The 17,310-nt window shown below is 35.9% G+C and overlaps 1 protein-coding gene across 1 annotated transcript in view; it reads left to right on the top strand.

Annotated features, from left to right (window-relative positions):
* Positions 1-16,612, top strand: part of SEC23A (SEC23 homolog A, COPII coat complex component) — a 28,405-nt gene extending 11,793 nt beyond the window's left edge. Inside the window, exons 11-20 of the mRNA XM_063160340.1 lie at positions 801-881; positions 2,622-2,711; positions 3,958-4,064; positions 5,050-5,203; positions 5,905-5,982; positions 6,963-7,124; positions 8,560-8,646; positions 10,125-10,280; positions 10,860-10,925; positions 15,188-16,612. Of these exons, the coding sequence (XP_063016410.1) occupies positions 801-881; positions 2,622-2,711; positions 3,958-4,064; positions 5,050-5,203; positions 5,905-5,982; positions 6,963-7,124; positions 8,560-8,646; positions 10,125-10,280; positions 10,860-10,925; positions 15,188-15,277 (1,071 nt within the window). The 3' untranslated portion in view covers positions 15,278-16,612. The remainder of the gene's footprint in view (positions 1-800; positions 882-2,621; positions 2,712-3,957; positions 4,065-5,049; positions 5,204-5,904; positions 5,983-6,962; positions 7,125-8,559; positions 8,647-10,124; positions 10,281-10,859; positions 10,926-15,187) is intronic.
* Positions 16,613-17,310: the final 698 nt, after the last annotated feature.

Raw genomic sequence — 17,310 nt, forward strand, 5'->3', positions numbered from 1 at the left:
GTACTCCAGGACAAATTTTCTTTCACTTTCCATCCTTACCAGAATCCATTCTGCATTTTAACAACGTTTTTTGCCTTCACCATTGTGATAAGCTTAGAGCTGAATATCCTGTAGGTTCAAGCACTGCCTTCCTTGATGTTTCTTGAAAAATGTTCCAGTCTCATATTGTAGAACATGAGACTATTTTAATTTTTGGTAAAATTCTGTTTAAATTTTTAGTAATAGGACAAATACTTGAACCCTCTTTTTTTTTGTACACTTATTGATGTGAATTTTGTTGAAAGATTCCAGAAAATGTAAAAAGGAAGCCCCAATTCTAGAGGGATATACAGATTACTTCCAAGAGGAAAGTGACATTGGAAGAACATAAATAACTAATTTAGCTAAATATGTTTAGGACATAGAGTAGAAATTCTTTAACAGGTGTGTGTAGGCTTATCTTACAGTACAAAGTATTCAGTTTAAATCTTACCTTTGAATATTTTAATCCTTTCATTAGGAAGGAGGCATTACCCTGTATACTTTCTAGGCTCCTGTGTTTATAAATCAAGCAGCTTTTATCCATGTTTTAATTTATGTTCATGCTGTTAAGATATACTAATTAGTATAGCAAATAAACATAATTAAGTGTAGAAACTGAGCATGTGAAAAGTGTCTCCAGATGTATCAAGCATTATTATAACCTTTCCCAAAGGTATCAGTAATGCAGTATGCCTTGAGGTTTTAATTATCTAACAATAAAATGAGACTGAATTCTTTAGCATAGCATGTTAATGTATATTTCTATTTGAAATTTGAAGACTTCAAGAGAAGTAAAGATTTCTGGAGCAATTGGACCCTGTGTCTCTCTCAACTCTAAAGGACCTTGTGTCTCAGAAAATGTAAGTAAACTTTGCTGAAAATAAAGGTAATGTCCTTTTATGGAAACACAGGATTTAAGATTTGAAGAGAGGATTTGAAGAGAGGCTGAAACTTCCATAAATGGAACAAAATGGTCACTTTTGACCAATTTTAAATTAAATACATGCAAGCTTACATTCATTAGTAGGTCAGATTCAATTGTACTAGACCTTGCAGATCCCTTGTTACTTGTTTAGATTTGTCCACTTGTTTAGATTGTTTAGATTTAGTTACTTTAAAATTATTATACAAAAGTTATATGATGATGTAGCAGAAACCAAGTAGAAAATGAGTTAGCATGCTTTATTGTTAAAATCAGAGCTGTGTGCTTTTATCCATAGTGAACCATAAAAATACGTTTTTTAGAAGGAAATGACAGAACAGGAGGACACAAGACTGAACTCTTTTATCTGAACACAACACTTTTATCTGAACTCTGTCTTACCATTTCTTTAGCTGTTTCACCAAATGCACATTTAATTAATTGATTGAAAGATCCAGCTATTGCAGGCTCCTGAAGTAAAACTTTTAAATTATATTAGACTTAAATGTTAATGTATTTTCTTATAATTTAATATTACTAACTTTTGATTACCAATAAAAAAACAGTTTCTGCAAGTGACCAAAATGTCTTACATTTCAGAAGTTTCACTTTTGTTCCTAAGAATCTGCATAGTAGAGCACTTCCCACTATGAAAATGCTCACAAATGGCCTTTAATCAAGCACTTTTATTCCTTAAATTTTCCTTGTATTTATAGCCGCAGCTTTGTGAATGTAAAAAATTCAATATAACCAACAGTTTTTTTCTTGGTGATCTGGTACAGATTTTTTTCATTTCATTGAATATATTGCAATAGAATGAAAAAATTAAAAAATAAAATAAAGGTACATATCCTTATTTAAGTCACATATCTACTTCATAGGAGGTAGTAGAGATTCACTTGTGAGATTGTCTGTTGGCTTTGCAGTTATATAATGATTAATTTTTATTCCAAACCCCATTTTGGTTGAAATTATCTGAATTCAAATTTGAATATGAAAAAATGAGTGCCTGCAGCTCATTTCAGTGGTAACTGGACAAGTCCTCTAGCCAAAATGCTTTCAAGTGAGTACAGGCACAATAACAATATTGCCAGCATAGCTTTCCTTAGAACTTTTATTTGGTTTCCCTGTGTCCATTATGGATGATGGATTACTTTAATTGGTTTTGCTGGATATTTATGTTGCTTTGATGCCAAAAAGGAATTGTCAGTTGAAATACGTTGCTATCAATTGTCAGTTGGACTACGTTGTTAGTTACTGGAGACTGTGTAACTAAGTAAAATACAGTGTGTAAGCTATTACTTAAAGTTTTACTACTGTGCCTTAGAATAATCATTCCACTTGCATGTGCTTTTTACCTCTGCTTAAGCAAAGTCTGGTATTTTCCTGTTTCTAACTTGCTTTTTCAGTCTTTTTCTAATGCCAGCTTCTGATCTTTCTAATGTATTAATTACTTAAAAAAATATCTACAATCTCTTTTTTCTAAAATTATTCCAATTTAATTATATCCAGCACTGCAGTTGCTTTGCAGGAGTGTTTATTTGAGAGGGTGACAGAGTGAGCAGGGAGAAAGCTTGTGAGAGTAGTTGCGAACAGTTCCCTGTAATGGCTAGATGCTGTATTTCACAAACCAGGAAATACTTCTGGTTTATAAAAGTATTACAAAATCTTTCTGCAGGAGATTGGAACAGGAGGCACTTGTCAATGGAAGATTTGTGGTCTTAATCCTACTACAACACTTGCACTGTACTTTGAGGTGGTAAACCAGGTAATAAATATTTGTATACTTGTCTACCAAACACAGTAATCTTACAAGATTTGACAGTCATATAAAATATTTTTATGTGATTCCCCCAAGCACAGTAGCAGGGATAAAAATGATGTTGCCATTTTGTGTTGTTGAAGTTTAGAGGTGGACAATAACTGCCTAATGACGAGCTAATCTTTGTGTTTGTGATAATGAGCACTAAAGAACTCTACAAATTTTGATTAGAATTCATAATCTAACTCAAATTTTTTCTTTCAGTGTTTTACTTATTGAATGTATTTTAATTGCCTTATGTAGAAATGCTGTAATCTGTGTATTTAAAAGTGCTTTTCAGTATTTCTCTGATGTTTTAGTTGCAAGGTAATTACTACATCCTGTTACATTTTAATTTATTGCTCAGTATTTGCAAGCAAAGATTGGTTTCATTGAAATGCATGAAGGACAAATAGTCTGATTTCCTGTTTCCCTGAGGAAAAAAGAGGATGAAAATATGAGGAGCAAGTGTGGTAGTCATTCTCACACCATTTCTTATTCCAAGAAGCAGCTTAGGAACTGAGCCGACTGTAGTTTTTATATATTTAGTATGCTGTATTTCATAGCTTGTTATTTTTGCAAAGGTTTGAGAACTTGAACTTATATTAGCCAGGCTTTGATTTTACTTCTTGTATGTTTATGTTGGGCTCATTTTATTGGTAGCTCTAAAACTGGCCTAATTATTTAGTGTAGTAGTTGATTTCAACTCTCCTTCTCTTTTGAACTGTTTATATAGAATGTTAGCCTGTATTTTCACTGAGCAGAGTTTTGAAATTTCAGTCTACACCTGGATTCCAATCTTTGTTTTGACAGTGCTGTTGGAGATCCACTGATCAACATTTTAGATTAGTATCAGTTTTCTATCCTGTAATTCCAGTGAGTCATATGGTGTTCAAATAGAATGTGGTGAAACCAGGAATTGTAATACCCCTTGGAGAACATTATCTCTGTAAGGGCATATGTAAGGAGAGAGCATTGGTTGCTTTTAGGATATCTGGTGAAGCCAGCAACTGCTTCTAACATCCCTAAAAAAATCTCCAAGTTGATGATCTGTATGTAGTAAAGGCACTCAATGTAACAAAAGCACCAGATGATGCATTAATATAACTTGGGCTGTCTATTGGAAAGAATTTCTAGTAATTAGTTATACATTTTCAAATCATACTGTAAAATCTTGAGATTCTCTTTTATTTTCTTTTCCTTTTGTACTTAGCACAATGCTCCCATTCCTCAAGGAGGACGTGGTGCAATCCAGTTTGTGACTCAGTACCAGCATTCCAGTGGACAGAGACGTATCAGAGTGACCACAGTTGCCAGAAAGTATGTTTTACTTGTGGTGAATAATTTTTGAAAAGTCAGGGTGTATATCTATGTATATGCCTTTTACTTTGTAGATTTTTTCAGCAGTCTCTTGTTGGAGACAGTTTCCTCTCTTGTCCTGTGGACTGTTTTTTCTCTGAGAGGTTACAGTGGCTGTATAATGTTATTGTAGGAGTGCTCTGAGGAAAGCCAAGTGATTTTAGACAAAGGGGAAGATGTGAATGAAATTCTGTGGCCTAAACTAAGGATATGTTTGGGGTTAGAGAATGGTAAAAATCACTTCATAACTTAGCTGGAGAATGCTAACTGCAGTTCAGAGGGCTGTAAATACCTGGTATTCCATGTATAACCTTTACCTACAGTATCCTTGAATCAATATACTTCACAATTTTAGGAAATGATGTTTAGTATTTTGGATACATTTTTCAGTGTCCAGTGACATTTATTTACTCTAAGCTGAAGGAGATCATTACTTGGTTAATTCGATGGAAAATTCAGCTTATTGAAAAAAGCATTGCCCTAATTGTTGAAAAGACTATGTTGTTAACTTAATTAGTTGTATTTGTAGAATTCTGGTGGCTGATGAAAGGTCTAATTAGTAGTTTACTCTGTAAATTAAAAAGAACTGGTAAAATGCACAAGGAAATTGCTTATGTGGGAGTGTGTGATTAGATTAGTCCATGGTGTTTTCTGTAACAATCTTTCATCATTAATTTTTAAAAAAATATGGTACCTGTTCTATTAGTGACATTATATTTTATTTCACTGGTTGCATGGTATCTGTACAAATAAGGAACATTTCTAACTAAAGAATGTTAACTGGGAGGCTGCTCATTCTATCTGCCTGGTAAATTTTTTGAAGCTTCAGCATGAGTTTGTTGAACTGCTAACTGTTAAGGTTTCTTTGCCTTAATTTTGAAGGGATGTTTTGGGGTTGGCTTTTTCCTTTCACTGTGATGCAAATCCTTGTCTTTTTATTTTCCAGCTGGGCAGATGCACAGACCCAGATTCAAAACATTGCTGCATCTTTTGATCAGGAAGCTGCTGCAATTCTCATGGCCAGATTGGCAGTGTACAGGGCAGAGACAGAGGAGGGCCCTGACGTGCTGAGGTGGCTGGACAGACAGCTTATACGACTGGTAAAACGAGCTGTACTGAATGACTCAGATGGGTTTCTTGCAGGCACATACTGTTCAGTGGTAGTTTACTTGAAAATAAAAGTAAAAAATGAGCTGAATGCTTAATTTCCACATGAGGTTATACAGAATTAACTAAGATTTTCTATTTAAAATTTTAAAAAGAGCAGGTGTATTTTCAGTTTATTTTTCATGTATTTTCATTTATTTATGTTTTGTCAACATATTATAATTGCCAAAAATTAAGAAAAATTTTGGCATATGATTAGCAGAAATTAAAGTTTTCTCTACTTTCTGTTGTCTGTCATGATATTGTAGAGTAAATATTTTTAGCAAAAAAAAGGCAAAGTATCTAGAAAACTATATGGATTTTTTTAAAGTTCCATTTTCTGTTTGTTTTTAAAAATGTATTTTAATTTTGATTTTTAAGTAATTAATTTTCTTCTGGTTGGTTTAATTGTCCAGGTCTGCTTAGTGATTTTAGAGGGAAAAACAACCAACACACAAAGTTCTTAAAGCCTCTTATATAAGCAAATCACTGCTTGTTAAAAAGAGAACTTGTGTCAGTGTTTTTGCTAGGTTTCTGTTTGTTTTCAAAGTTGCAAACACCTCAAGTCACGTGCCTGTTAAAACCAAACTTACAGTAATGGCATGACCATACAAGTATATTTCTTAATATAGATTTTCTTTCTTGTTTACTCCAGTGTCAGAAATTTGGAGAATATCACAAGGATGATCCAAGCTCTTTCAGATTTTCAGAAACATTTTCACTTTATCCACAGGTGAGTTTGTCTATAGGAAGGTTTGTCTATAGAGATGGAAGAGAATGCTCAGTGAAGAAGGAGTCCTTGTAGCACTGAGTACAATAAGGCATAACAGGATGAACAGACTCCTTGCCCCTTACTACTGTCTGGCATGTGGCATTAAGAAAATAATTTCTGTTGTCTGTGCTCCTGTGTCCTTTTTTGTCCTCTGCCCTTACAGTTAAATGTCTAACTATGTATATTTTTTGTTTCTCCTACAATGAAATCCTTATCTCACCTGAATTTGTAATTCATATAATGACACTTCTAAAAGGGCTGCTCTAATAAGAAATTCAGAAAACATGAGGAGGATAAATGGATTTGCTTTATTGTTTCTCTCCCATATGATTTATGATACTGACCAGAAAACAGACACTTCTCTGTGAACTTGACCTTGACTATATTGAACTTCAAACAGTTTCTTTGTGAATAATCTGTTCTGATAAATTTCTCCCTTCTGATAGCTCCAGATACTTTACTTTTGGACACTTCACGCACTGCCATGATATTTCTGTTTCAGTTATGCACTAATCTGTCTGTAGGTGTTAAGTGTTGTGTAGAGATTGAATCAGCAGGTGGAGAATTTGTTTCAGCAGTGAAAGCATATGCTTTTACTAGCAAAGTTTGACTTTGCTGTGGTTAATGTTCCTTTTTCTGTTTATGTGCTGTAACTTACTTAGGTGTAGAAAAGCAACCTCCCTCATAGGAATGGTGGAACTTATAGTGAAGGGAGCATTTCAAAGCTGCTTTGTAGGTTTACCCATTCTGATACCTCTCTTACTGTCATGGGAGTGTGTAAAAACTAGCAAAGGTGCCTATAGAGATTCAAAATGTTAAAGGAGCTGGGATTCAGTTTTCTTGTGGCATTGGTCTCATGCAGTTTGTGGAAAATATTTCTCTCCTTGTTCAACTATCCTTTTGATCTGTCAGAGTTCAAAACAGTGGTTCTTGTTTTGCAGTTCATGTTTCACTTGAGAAGATCTCCTTTCTTACAAGTTTTTAACAACAGTCCGGACGAGAGCTCCTACTATCGTCATCATTTTATGCGTCAAGATCTAACCCAGTCACTTATCATGGTTCAGCCAATTCTTTATGCCTACTCTTTCAATGGACCTCCAGAGGTATCAGTAAAATAACTCCATTGTGGGTTAAAAGGTGCTTTGTTGAGAAAGAGCTGATTGCGGTCTTCACTGTTACATTTTATAAAATGTATTGGTTTAAAATTTATTGTATGAGAAATAACATTCATTTGATTTAAAGCAGCTATGAACAAGGCATATCTCTGAATTTTGATGTAGCAGTCTTGAGAATAAAAGTCACTTTGTAAAGAGATTATTTTTTAAACTTAAGGATGGTACTTTTTTGTTAGTTTTTGAGAGCTTTGTTTGGCTTTGTGGAGCCAGAATGTAAATATAAACAAAAATAATTTTATTTAAAAATGTACTTTCACTGTTACCTGAAAGAAAAGTTGAGGTTTTTTTTAATGTAAAAAATTTTCCTCAATTTTAGTGCCTTAATCCAAAGTTTCTAATGTTGACATGGTTCCCATTATGTGTAGATTTAGTACAGAACCTTCCAGCTGACCTTGTCATGGCACATTCTGTATAAGCTTAAAATAAAAAGCTAGTATTCCAAGAAGCTTCTGAAAAAAGTGTCAGGCACTTGTTTGTGTCAGCAGATAACAAAAGTAGTCTGTTACATAAAAGAGAGCGAGGCAGTGAAAACAAACATAGTAGTTGAGGATCTTGGCAGATTGTATTTCTAACTTTTTTAGGATTTTTTTCTTTTAGATTATTCACGAGGATATAAAAAAAAGACTTTCAGAAGTGGAGCTCAAATAAAAATAATAAGGTGGTTTGTGAAGAGCAGCTTGCAAGTCTCCCATGTATGAAAAACAAATAGTTCCATTGGTGATTGAAGGATAAATATGATTAAACAGGAGCTCATGTCTCAGTGTAGAATGAATAACATTTTTTTCTTGATTCTTGGAATAGTTAACATTTTTCTTATCTCTAGTAATTTTGATTCAGTTAAATCATGTAGCACTGATAACCGTGTCACTACCCTTAAAAAGGTGACTGAAAACCTTAAATATTAGATTTCATTAACCATGAGTATTTACTATATACAGTATGGGGGATATATATGCATAGTACTAATATGCTGTGAAAACAAGATATAAAAAATCCCCAAACAAAACCTTACACTTGAACTGCTGAATCTTTATGCATTGAAATACAATTCAAATTAATGGCATTGTGTGGGTAAATACAGAGGTGCATGAAAGACTAGTAAAGTGCATAATAATGAAAGGGGTTTCAGCTCTTGAATACATTTTTTATTACTTTCCTGAAGTATCAGGCATAGAATCAGGCAGGATAACTTCAGAATGAAATTGTGTGGGTTGCAGATGTATAACATGAAAAGGAGCAAATATGGAGCTTTAGTAAGTGACTGAAAAAGTTCCTAAGTTACTGATTAAAAAATCTGGCAATGCCATTTGATTGGTCAATTCTGCCTCAGTTGATAATTCTTAAATTTATTTTTAAATCTTAGCCTGTTCTTCTGGATAGCAGCAGCATTTTACCAGATCGCATTCTCCTTATGGACACCTTTTTCCAAATCCTTATTTATCATGGAGAGGTAAGATTGTAATTTCTTACATAAATACTTTTTTTCTGTAGGAGTGATATATTATGGAAATCACTGGAAGTCAGGCTCCATTCTCATGCACCTCCAGTGCTTGACTCTCTTATTTGCATGGCTGACAGCAGAAGCCTAGTTTGTGTTTTTGGTTTGGTAGTTTAACGTGTCTATATGCACATACCTGACATGACGTGACATCTTGGTCCTGTTTCTTATGAAGAGTTTGAGATGAATGAGCTTCAATATGCAGAGTATTTTTTTAGATCAATATTTTTCCTACTTTAGAGAGTGTTATACTCTTCCTCTCCCTCCTCCCTGCTTTTCACTCATTTATTTTAAACCTTTAAATTGGTTCTTCAGGGATGGGTAGTCAGAACACCAAGTTTATAGTTACCCTTTGTCTGTACTGTCCTGGATGAATGGAACTGCTCCTGGCAGTTTGGTAGATAGACATTTCTTAGTAATAAAGTGCTTGTGAATTGTTACTGCTCTGCCTCCCTGGAGGAACTGAGCTGCTGCTTTTTACTTCTTTGCAAGTGTAAATGGTTCATAGCTGAGAATTTGAAAAATACTATTCTGGATCGTGTCCTTGTAGCTACACTGATAAAAATATTTACTAAACTTCAACACTTCTTAAGTAGCAGAATATTATCTTATTGTTGTAAGGTGCTGTCAGCAAGCAGCAGTGGTGGGCTGCTCCCTGAGGGAAGGGGAACAGGGGCTGAGCATCTCTGCCTGCAAGGCAGGCAGGGTCTTGTCACTGAGGACCTGTCCCCAGTGTACCTGAGCAAGGCAAGCAGAGCAGCCGTGGGCTGTAGCCAGACTCAGCCTTCAGTCCAGATCACCAGACAAGTTGATGGGGATGAGGCAGCTCCAAGTTCTGGCCACGAAGTCCAGTCCCTGAGTGGGAGTCCGGATCAGTAGGTGCATGGCCTGGTCCAGGCCTGTAGCTCAGGCAGGAGCCAGGAATGAGACCCTCAGTTTAAAAGAGCTGCCAAGCAGAGGAGGGAGGAGCCCCTGCTGGGGGTCCCTCCAGGGCTTTCCCAGCAGCTGCCTGTGTCAGTGAGCTGACCTGGAGCAGCCAGCCTCTCTCCCAGAGGGTGGGGAGCTTGTGCTACAGACTCTGAAAGGTATCAGTATAAATACTTATTTCTTATGTGTCATAGACATGCATATTAGAGAAGTGTAAATAATATCTTTGACCTCCTCCAAACAAAATACTTGACTTGTAAAAGATGACCAAAAAAGAGGAAGTACAGATGGACCACAAATTGTTAAGAGTTTGAAAAAAAAATCTAGTAGCATGTTACCTGCACATCTTGGCATTTAAAAAATAACTTCTGTACTATAGGACAGAAAGGGATGAGTGATAGAAAAGAGGCCAGCAATGGCACATTCTCCTCTGAAAAGACCTGTGTATCCTCTAAGAAAGTTTGGTGAATCAGTTCTAAACTTCTTTGTTTCCCTGTCCCCAGACCATAGCACAGTGGCGTAAGTCGGGGTATCAAGATATGCCAGAATATGAAAATTTCCACCACTTGCTACAAGCTCCAGTAGACGATGCCCAAGAAATTCTCCATTCCAGATTTCCAATGCCCAGATACATTGATACAGAGCATGGAGGAAGCCAGGTATGGTGAAGTGTATGTTATATAATCTTGGAAATGATATGTTAGTAATTTTGTGAGATATCTTTGGTAGTAAACATCAATTTCTCTGCTAAAATATACGTAATTGCAAACCAATGTTCTGACTCTTAAAGCTTTTACAGGACAAGATATTTAGGAGTAGCTTTCTCCCTCATTTGTGAATCCTACTATGTATTATTGTTTTAATCATACTGTCTTGGTCTCAGATTCTATTGTAAACTGTGTAGGGCAGAAAAGACAGTCGGCGTCTTTGAATCAATACCAGAATTACTATTTGTGTCTTTTTAAAAAAAATTATTAATTAATGTCTTGTTGATATTCACATATGCTTTGCTAGTGCTCGAAAAACACAAAAGCTTACCTTCAGCTGCATCAGAAAGTTTTTAGCAGTTCTTCATTAGAGCTGTGGAATCAGTGAGTGGCTTTATTTGCAGAGGTGCTGTTTGCAGTGTCTGTATCTCTGGATAGTAGAAATGACATATTTAATACATATGCAGTTTTTTTCTGAGTGCAGGAAAATTCTGTTTGAGAAGATCAATTTCTTGTCTTTATTTTTTAAAGGCTCGATTCCTGCTTTCAAAAGTAAATCCCTCTCAGACTCATAACAACATGTATGCGTGGGGACAGGTGAGTATGAATCTGCTGACAAAGCTTATATACATGATTTTTTTCCCCTTATTTCAGAAGGGAAGTGAAGTGGCACATAAGGTACATATCAGTAATAATGTGAAGTTTTTGAAACTGAAAAAGAAATGCAGTTTTGGTCTGATGTGACCAAAATTACAAAAGTTAAGAAAAATGGTCTTTATTTCTTCAGACAGAAATGATCTGGTTTACTATTTTAAGCTTCTGTCAGGCTGCTTTCATGTCTAGCCTACTTTCTTAGATGGTGTTGTCTTAAGACTATGGGTTTGATGTTTGCCTGACAGAGCCCCTCAAAGGACTTTGACTGAAACAGTTTTGCAAAGTTAAAAGCAGATATTTTGTTGAGGCAACAGATAAAAAGATTTGGAATAGTCACTGATAAGAGCACTTACTGCCTTAGTACTAAATATTTTGAGGCTAGACAATGATTGATTTAAGCTAAGTATACCATTTACAATTCATTAAGCTTAACTTTACCAGTAATTAAGTTTCGTTTAATTCTGCTTAGTAGCAGAGATGCAGATCTTACCAAACAGTGTTTCTGCTTTTGAGGGAGAGAGGAGCAAAGCCATCAGCCTGAAAGGTAGAATCATATTCTTGTCTGCACCATGTTGGAATTAGAATAATTTTATACCTGGTGTAGTCAAATAGGATGTTCCCCGTTGCTGCTGTGAGAGATGTAAGAAGGGCAGCCACTTTATCATATTTTCATATTGGTGGGTGTGTTTTTTCATATATAAATGAGTGACAATGAGGGTTTAGGTAGCTTTGGTCAGGCTGAGCTGTCTTGTGGATGAAAATTGCTCAAGGGCAGAACAGAACAGTAACACTTCAGTATTGCTTCTTCCGCCTGGCTGAGCCGTGAGAAAGGCTGCTTGACCTTTGCCTGGTGGCCCTCTCTTTAAGTCAGCATGTTGCAGCCTTGTATTGGTATCTTCCTGTCCACCTGTATCACAGAGCTTTAGATCTCATTGCTATCCATACCTTAAAATACTGGAAATGAGGGTGCTTTCCACACGTGAAGTCTAAGGGACTTTTTTGCAGTAGGGGAGATAAACGTTGAAGGTAGTTGTAAGAACTGGCAAATACACCAGTGCCAGTGTACTGACGTTTTCCAGAATTTCCAGAATTTCTGTGACCAGAAATCAGTTTTCAAATCTTCTCTTTAGGCAGAAAGTTTTATTCAGAAGTTAAACACTCTGTAGCAGCTTGTATTATTGAATGGTGCATTGAATGGTTCTGTGATCTCCTTCTACATTTATCTTCTGTAGTGAGTAAGTGCTAGTGCAGTGTCATCTTCTCATGCAAATCTAATGGCATCAGACATTTGAAGCTACATATTAACTGTGCTGTTAGAGTATTTTGCTAAATGGTGTACACTATTGAAGTCATGAGTGAGAAAGCTCTATAGCAATTTTATGGCAGTTACTTTGTCAAATAAGTTTTATCAGGCTGCATTTTCATAGGGATGAATTGGATCTAATGAAGCTTCTGGCAGTGAACATCACTGAGGTCCAGAGTGAAAAAACTTGAAAATTTTGTACTGAGTCAGGTCCAGCACAATTTGAACACAAATCCCAAATTCTTTTGTTTCCAAAGTTGGTAATATAACCAGCAGTTCATTAGCGCTTCTCTTCATCTTGTTTCCCCTCAACATACACACAAATGCTGTAGTTTAGAAGGTCTTATTTTAAATTTAAACATTACCTGGAATTTTTTGAAGTTTCCACATTTCCAGCAGTACAGGACAACTGTTTTCTGTTTAATTAATAAGCAAATGAAACAGTATTCCAAATGTAAATACAAAAAAGAAATCTTCAGCTGATCTGTAGTATAATGTTTCATGCTGGACAGGTGAGACTGATACCTCTTGCAAAAGATAGCTGTCCATTTTAATGCTGAAAGAATTCAGTTCTAGGTAACATAAGAAATGATGTATTAACCTCCCCAGGGGCACTGCACTATGTGTGCTCAAGGTAATATGCTAGTACTTGATATGGTAACATTTGCAGGTTTTTTTGTGAAAAAAAGTTGAATCAAGTACTAATTATGAAATGAGAAATGTTATATCTGGGAGAAATTTAAAACTGATTGGCATCTTGCTCTTTTTTTTTCCATGACATTCCTGGATTGTTTCATGTTTTATTTTGTGCACAACTAAAAGTCCACACTGACCAGAAGAGGGCACCCACACACCACTGAAAACATTCAGGAGGTGATAAATTGCCTGGTTGGTTTTTAATATTCTAAGTAAAGATTTTCTTTAACCTTTAGCAGGCAGGTGCCTTAACAGTATAGAAAGCATTTTCAGAAAATAATGATAAACTTTTTGTGTATCTTCATTATGTGGTTGGTGTTTGAAGATGCAGTTGAATTTTCAGAAAGGACCTGTGAGTGCTGATTGACAGCTGCTGAACATGAGCCTGTATGTGCCCAGGTGACAGAGAAGGTCAATGGCACTCTGGCTTGGATCAAGAATATTGTGTCCAACAGGACCAAGGGAAGGGATTGTCCTCCTGTGCTCACCACTGGTGAGGCCACACCTTGAGTCCTGTGTACAGTTTAGGCCCCCTCACTGCAAGGAGGACATTGAGCTGCTGGACTGTGTCCAGGAAAGGGAAATGGAGCTGGTGAGGGCTCTGGAGCACAAGTTCTGTGAGGAGTGGCTGAGGGAGCTGGGGGTGCTTAGTCTGGAAAAGAGGAGGTTCAGGGGAGACTGTATCACTCTGCACAGCTACCTGACGGGAGCCAGGTAGGAGTTGGGCTCTTGTCACAGGTAACAAGCAATACAAAAAGAAAAAATTGCCTCAATATGCCAGAGGACATTTAAAGTGAATATTAGGAAAAATTTCTTCATAGGAAGGGTTGTCAAGCTTTGGAATGAGAGGCCCAGGGAAGTGATAGAGTCACTGTCTCTGGAGGTGTTTAGGAGTTGTGTAGATGTGGCACTTAGGGACATGGTTTAGCAGTGGGTTTGGCAGTGCTGGGTTAATGGTTGGACTCACTGACCTTAGAGGTCTTTTCTACCTAAATGATTCTATGATTCTTATATAAGAGAGCTCAGACTTAGCATTTGACAGGCTTGGAAGTAGAGTATCCTTTAATCTCATCTTGCTGCTATCAGATGGTAGCTAATTTAGTGTGCCTTCCCTGAGAGTGGCTGTATATTCTAGTGATCCAAGAAATCTTGCTGCACTTGGATTTGTCTCTTGGTCATTCACAGACAACTGTTTCTGGCCAGGTCTCAGAAAACAGCATCTCATTAGGACTTTTGAGTTTTGAGCATCCTCATTAGGACTTTTGTGTCTGTGTTTTGGAAGATTTTCCAAGAGTTCTGACAGCTCTGGATTTATTTGGAAATATGGATGCTTTGTACCTTTGAAAAGGTTGAATTGTTGAGCTGTACAGGAATTCTTCCTGTATCTGTAAATGGAAATAGTGGTAGACTGGTCTCAAAAGACTTAAGGGAGTTATTGTGTAATATTTGCAGAGTTGCCAACTGCTTGTTTATTTTGACTTTGTTAAATTTGGTAAATTTGTTTAGAAATAGTAATTAAAACATGACAGTTTTGAACTTCTTGGATTTGTGAAATTGCAAGAATCCACGCAAAAGGTTTTTTTTTGGTTGTTTTGTGATTTGATTGCCCGTGAGTTTCAGCTGCTTTTGGCCTTTCTCTGAGGTGGTGGAGAGCCACAGGAAAGAATAGGCCCACCTCTCTTTGGGAAAGCCGGATGACCTTTGCTTGGTGTCAAATCAGACCCTTAGGGGATTTGTTTCCTTCTTTCACCATTTTGATACGTCTGAGCTTCACTGACATATACTGATTTGTTGGTTGTGTCATTTGCATATTACTGTTTCTCTCCTTTTTGCTCTACTGAGGCAGGAAGGATGCAGGAACTGTGCTGTGGAAATTTTATTTACATGTAGAAGTTTGTAAATTAATACTTGGCAGTTCTCGAGTTTTGTATGGCTGGTGTAAAGATCTTGCTATACAGCAAGTCATTGCTCTGTGTGTTAATGGAAGAGAATGTAGTTGTGGTTTATGCTTGAATTCATGTAAATGTATGAAAATTTATGTAAATGTACAGTCTGATGGGTTTTTTTGTCAGAATTTCAGCAATGATACGCTTCTAGGATCTTGCTAAATTTATAAAATGTTTATTCAGTGGAACATATTGTGTCTTAAAATGCTTTTTCTTCACAATGTGTATAATCAGTTCTCTTTTTTTCCCTTATTTCATAGGAGTCTGGAGCACCCATTCTTACTGATGATGTCAGCTTACAAGTATTTATGGATCATCTGAAGAAACTCGCTGTCTCAAGTGCTGCCTGAAATTCTGCAGTGCATTAGAAGCACAGATAAACTGCAGCCATATTTCAGCTTTTTTCTCCTTTACCCTTTTCCATGTCTCTCTTGACAGAGTGCTCTGATATGCACAAGCTGCCTGACTAGATGTAAAGCAGTGTTGTTTTGAAAGAAAAGCTTTGTTATCAGCAAATGTTTTAATGTGAACTGCAGTTTGTAAAAATTAGAGGTACTAGATTTAAGTTATAAGCAGAGGAAAAAGAACAGTCATTTTGATTACTGTGATACTATAATTACTTTGAGATCATTTGCAACAACTTTGAGATGTGATTTCAGTTTCTTGTTTGAAAGGGTTGGGGTTGATTATGCTCTGCAGTACAAAGACCCATTGAACAATAAAGGAAATCTTTGGTGATGTCTGGCTTTCCAGACTGCCATGTGATTACTTTTGTTCACTCAATCTGAGCCTGAATGAACAAAGCAACAACAAAAAGCCTATAAGAAGATTATTAACTCAGTCTTTTGATTTAGACTGATGAACTTCTATTTCCTGCAGAGATATTGCTTAGGGGTATTTAATTTCAAGTATTTCTTCCCATTTACCCAATTTGATTCTTTGGGAACAGAGTTTTTCTTTATTTCAATGTAAAGATTTTGAACTAAAAACATATAAACTCCACTGTTGCACAAAATTTAAATCCACATCTGTTTTGACCAAAGTATCTCTTATCAAACACAGTAACAGGTGAATATGCTAAAAGTTAACACTTTCAACTTGAGCAAAGAAGAAGGCCTACACTACCAAAATGAACTAAGAGAACAGGCTTGATTTTTGTCTTGGTGAGTATAGTTAAAAATAAAACTTACCCTTTTTATTATTGCCTTATAATGTTATTACACTAATGCATGACACTGCACATCTGCTTTTTGTTTCTGCATCTTTTTTGTTATGAATTCAACAGGCTTTAGTTCTTGTTGAAACAGTATTACATAGAATATGATGTAATTAATTTGATCTTTAGTTCATACTTGCTTTTTTGGGGCGGTGGATAAATTAGTAGGCTTTCCCATTTACTTGTTGAAGTTTACACATAAAACAGATGTTTACATAGGTAATGTGACATTTTGACAAACAAAGATGTGAAGTGTGGTAGTGGGCAATAAAAAAATGTGCCAAGTGTAAAGGAATAGAGAGTTCATAGGAAATTCAGTTGTTTATTGGTCTGATAAACATGAAGATGGTTTTTCTGTTTTCTGTAAATTCTTAAAAATTTGATTCAATCATTTGCTCTCCATTTCTTTGATCTAAATGAGATGAGCTCCTTTTGCCTCAAAACAAATAAAATACATGTTTTTCTCTCACTTTTTGTATTTATTGGGCTGGTTTCTGTCAGTTCTTGAAATCAACTGTGGAAATAAAGGTAGTAGTGATAAAATTTAGAATAACTTCTTTTTTTTTTTTTTGTTCTTTTAATAATTAGTATCAAACTAATTTAACTTCCAGTAGTTAAATTAGTTAACTAATTTTAACTAGTTAATCAATTTAAACTAATTTAAATTAGTTAATTTAAATTAATTTAATTTAATAAGTTAGAGTACTTTAATTTAAACTAATTTAAATTAAAGTACTCTAACTACTTTTTTTGTAACACTAAATATGTCCAGTTTAGTTGATAGTTAGATAGTTTGCCTTATAAATAAATTCATCATAAGGTCATGATAATGAATGCGTTTTTTGTGGTTTCCTTCCTACCCTTTTGTGGAGGGATAGAATGTAAGAAAATAAAGATAGTGCAGAAGGTAGTCTCACACCTGAGGAGTTGCAGCTGTACTAATCACCAAAGATTAGGAACAGGCCTGCCCTTAATAGGCCACAGCTGAGTCCAATAAGAAGAAGAGTGCTACAGAAGAGTGGGTTAGCTGGGCGAAGAGAGAGTTGGAGTTTGTTGGCTGTGCTGTGAAGATGGAGTAAGTGCTCTGAGGAGCAGCACATGAGGAATCACTGAGAAGTCATGGAACTTTTGAAGTAAGTCGACAACACCCTTTAACCAGGTTCCACC

This window comes from Melospiza melodia, chromosome 6, assembly GCF_035770615.1.
Source record: "Melospiza melodia melodia isolate bMelMel2 chromosome 6, bMelMel2.pri, whole genome shotgun sequence".
Classification (NCBI taxonomy): domain Eukaryota; kingdom Metazoa; phylum Chordata; class Aves; order Passeriformes; family Passerellidae; genus Melospiza; species Melospiza melodia.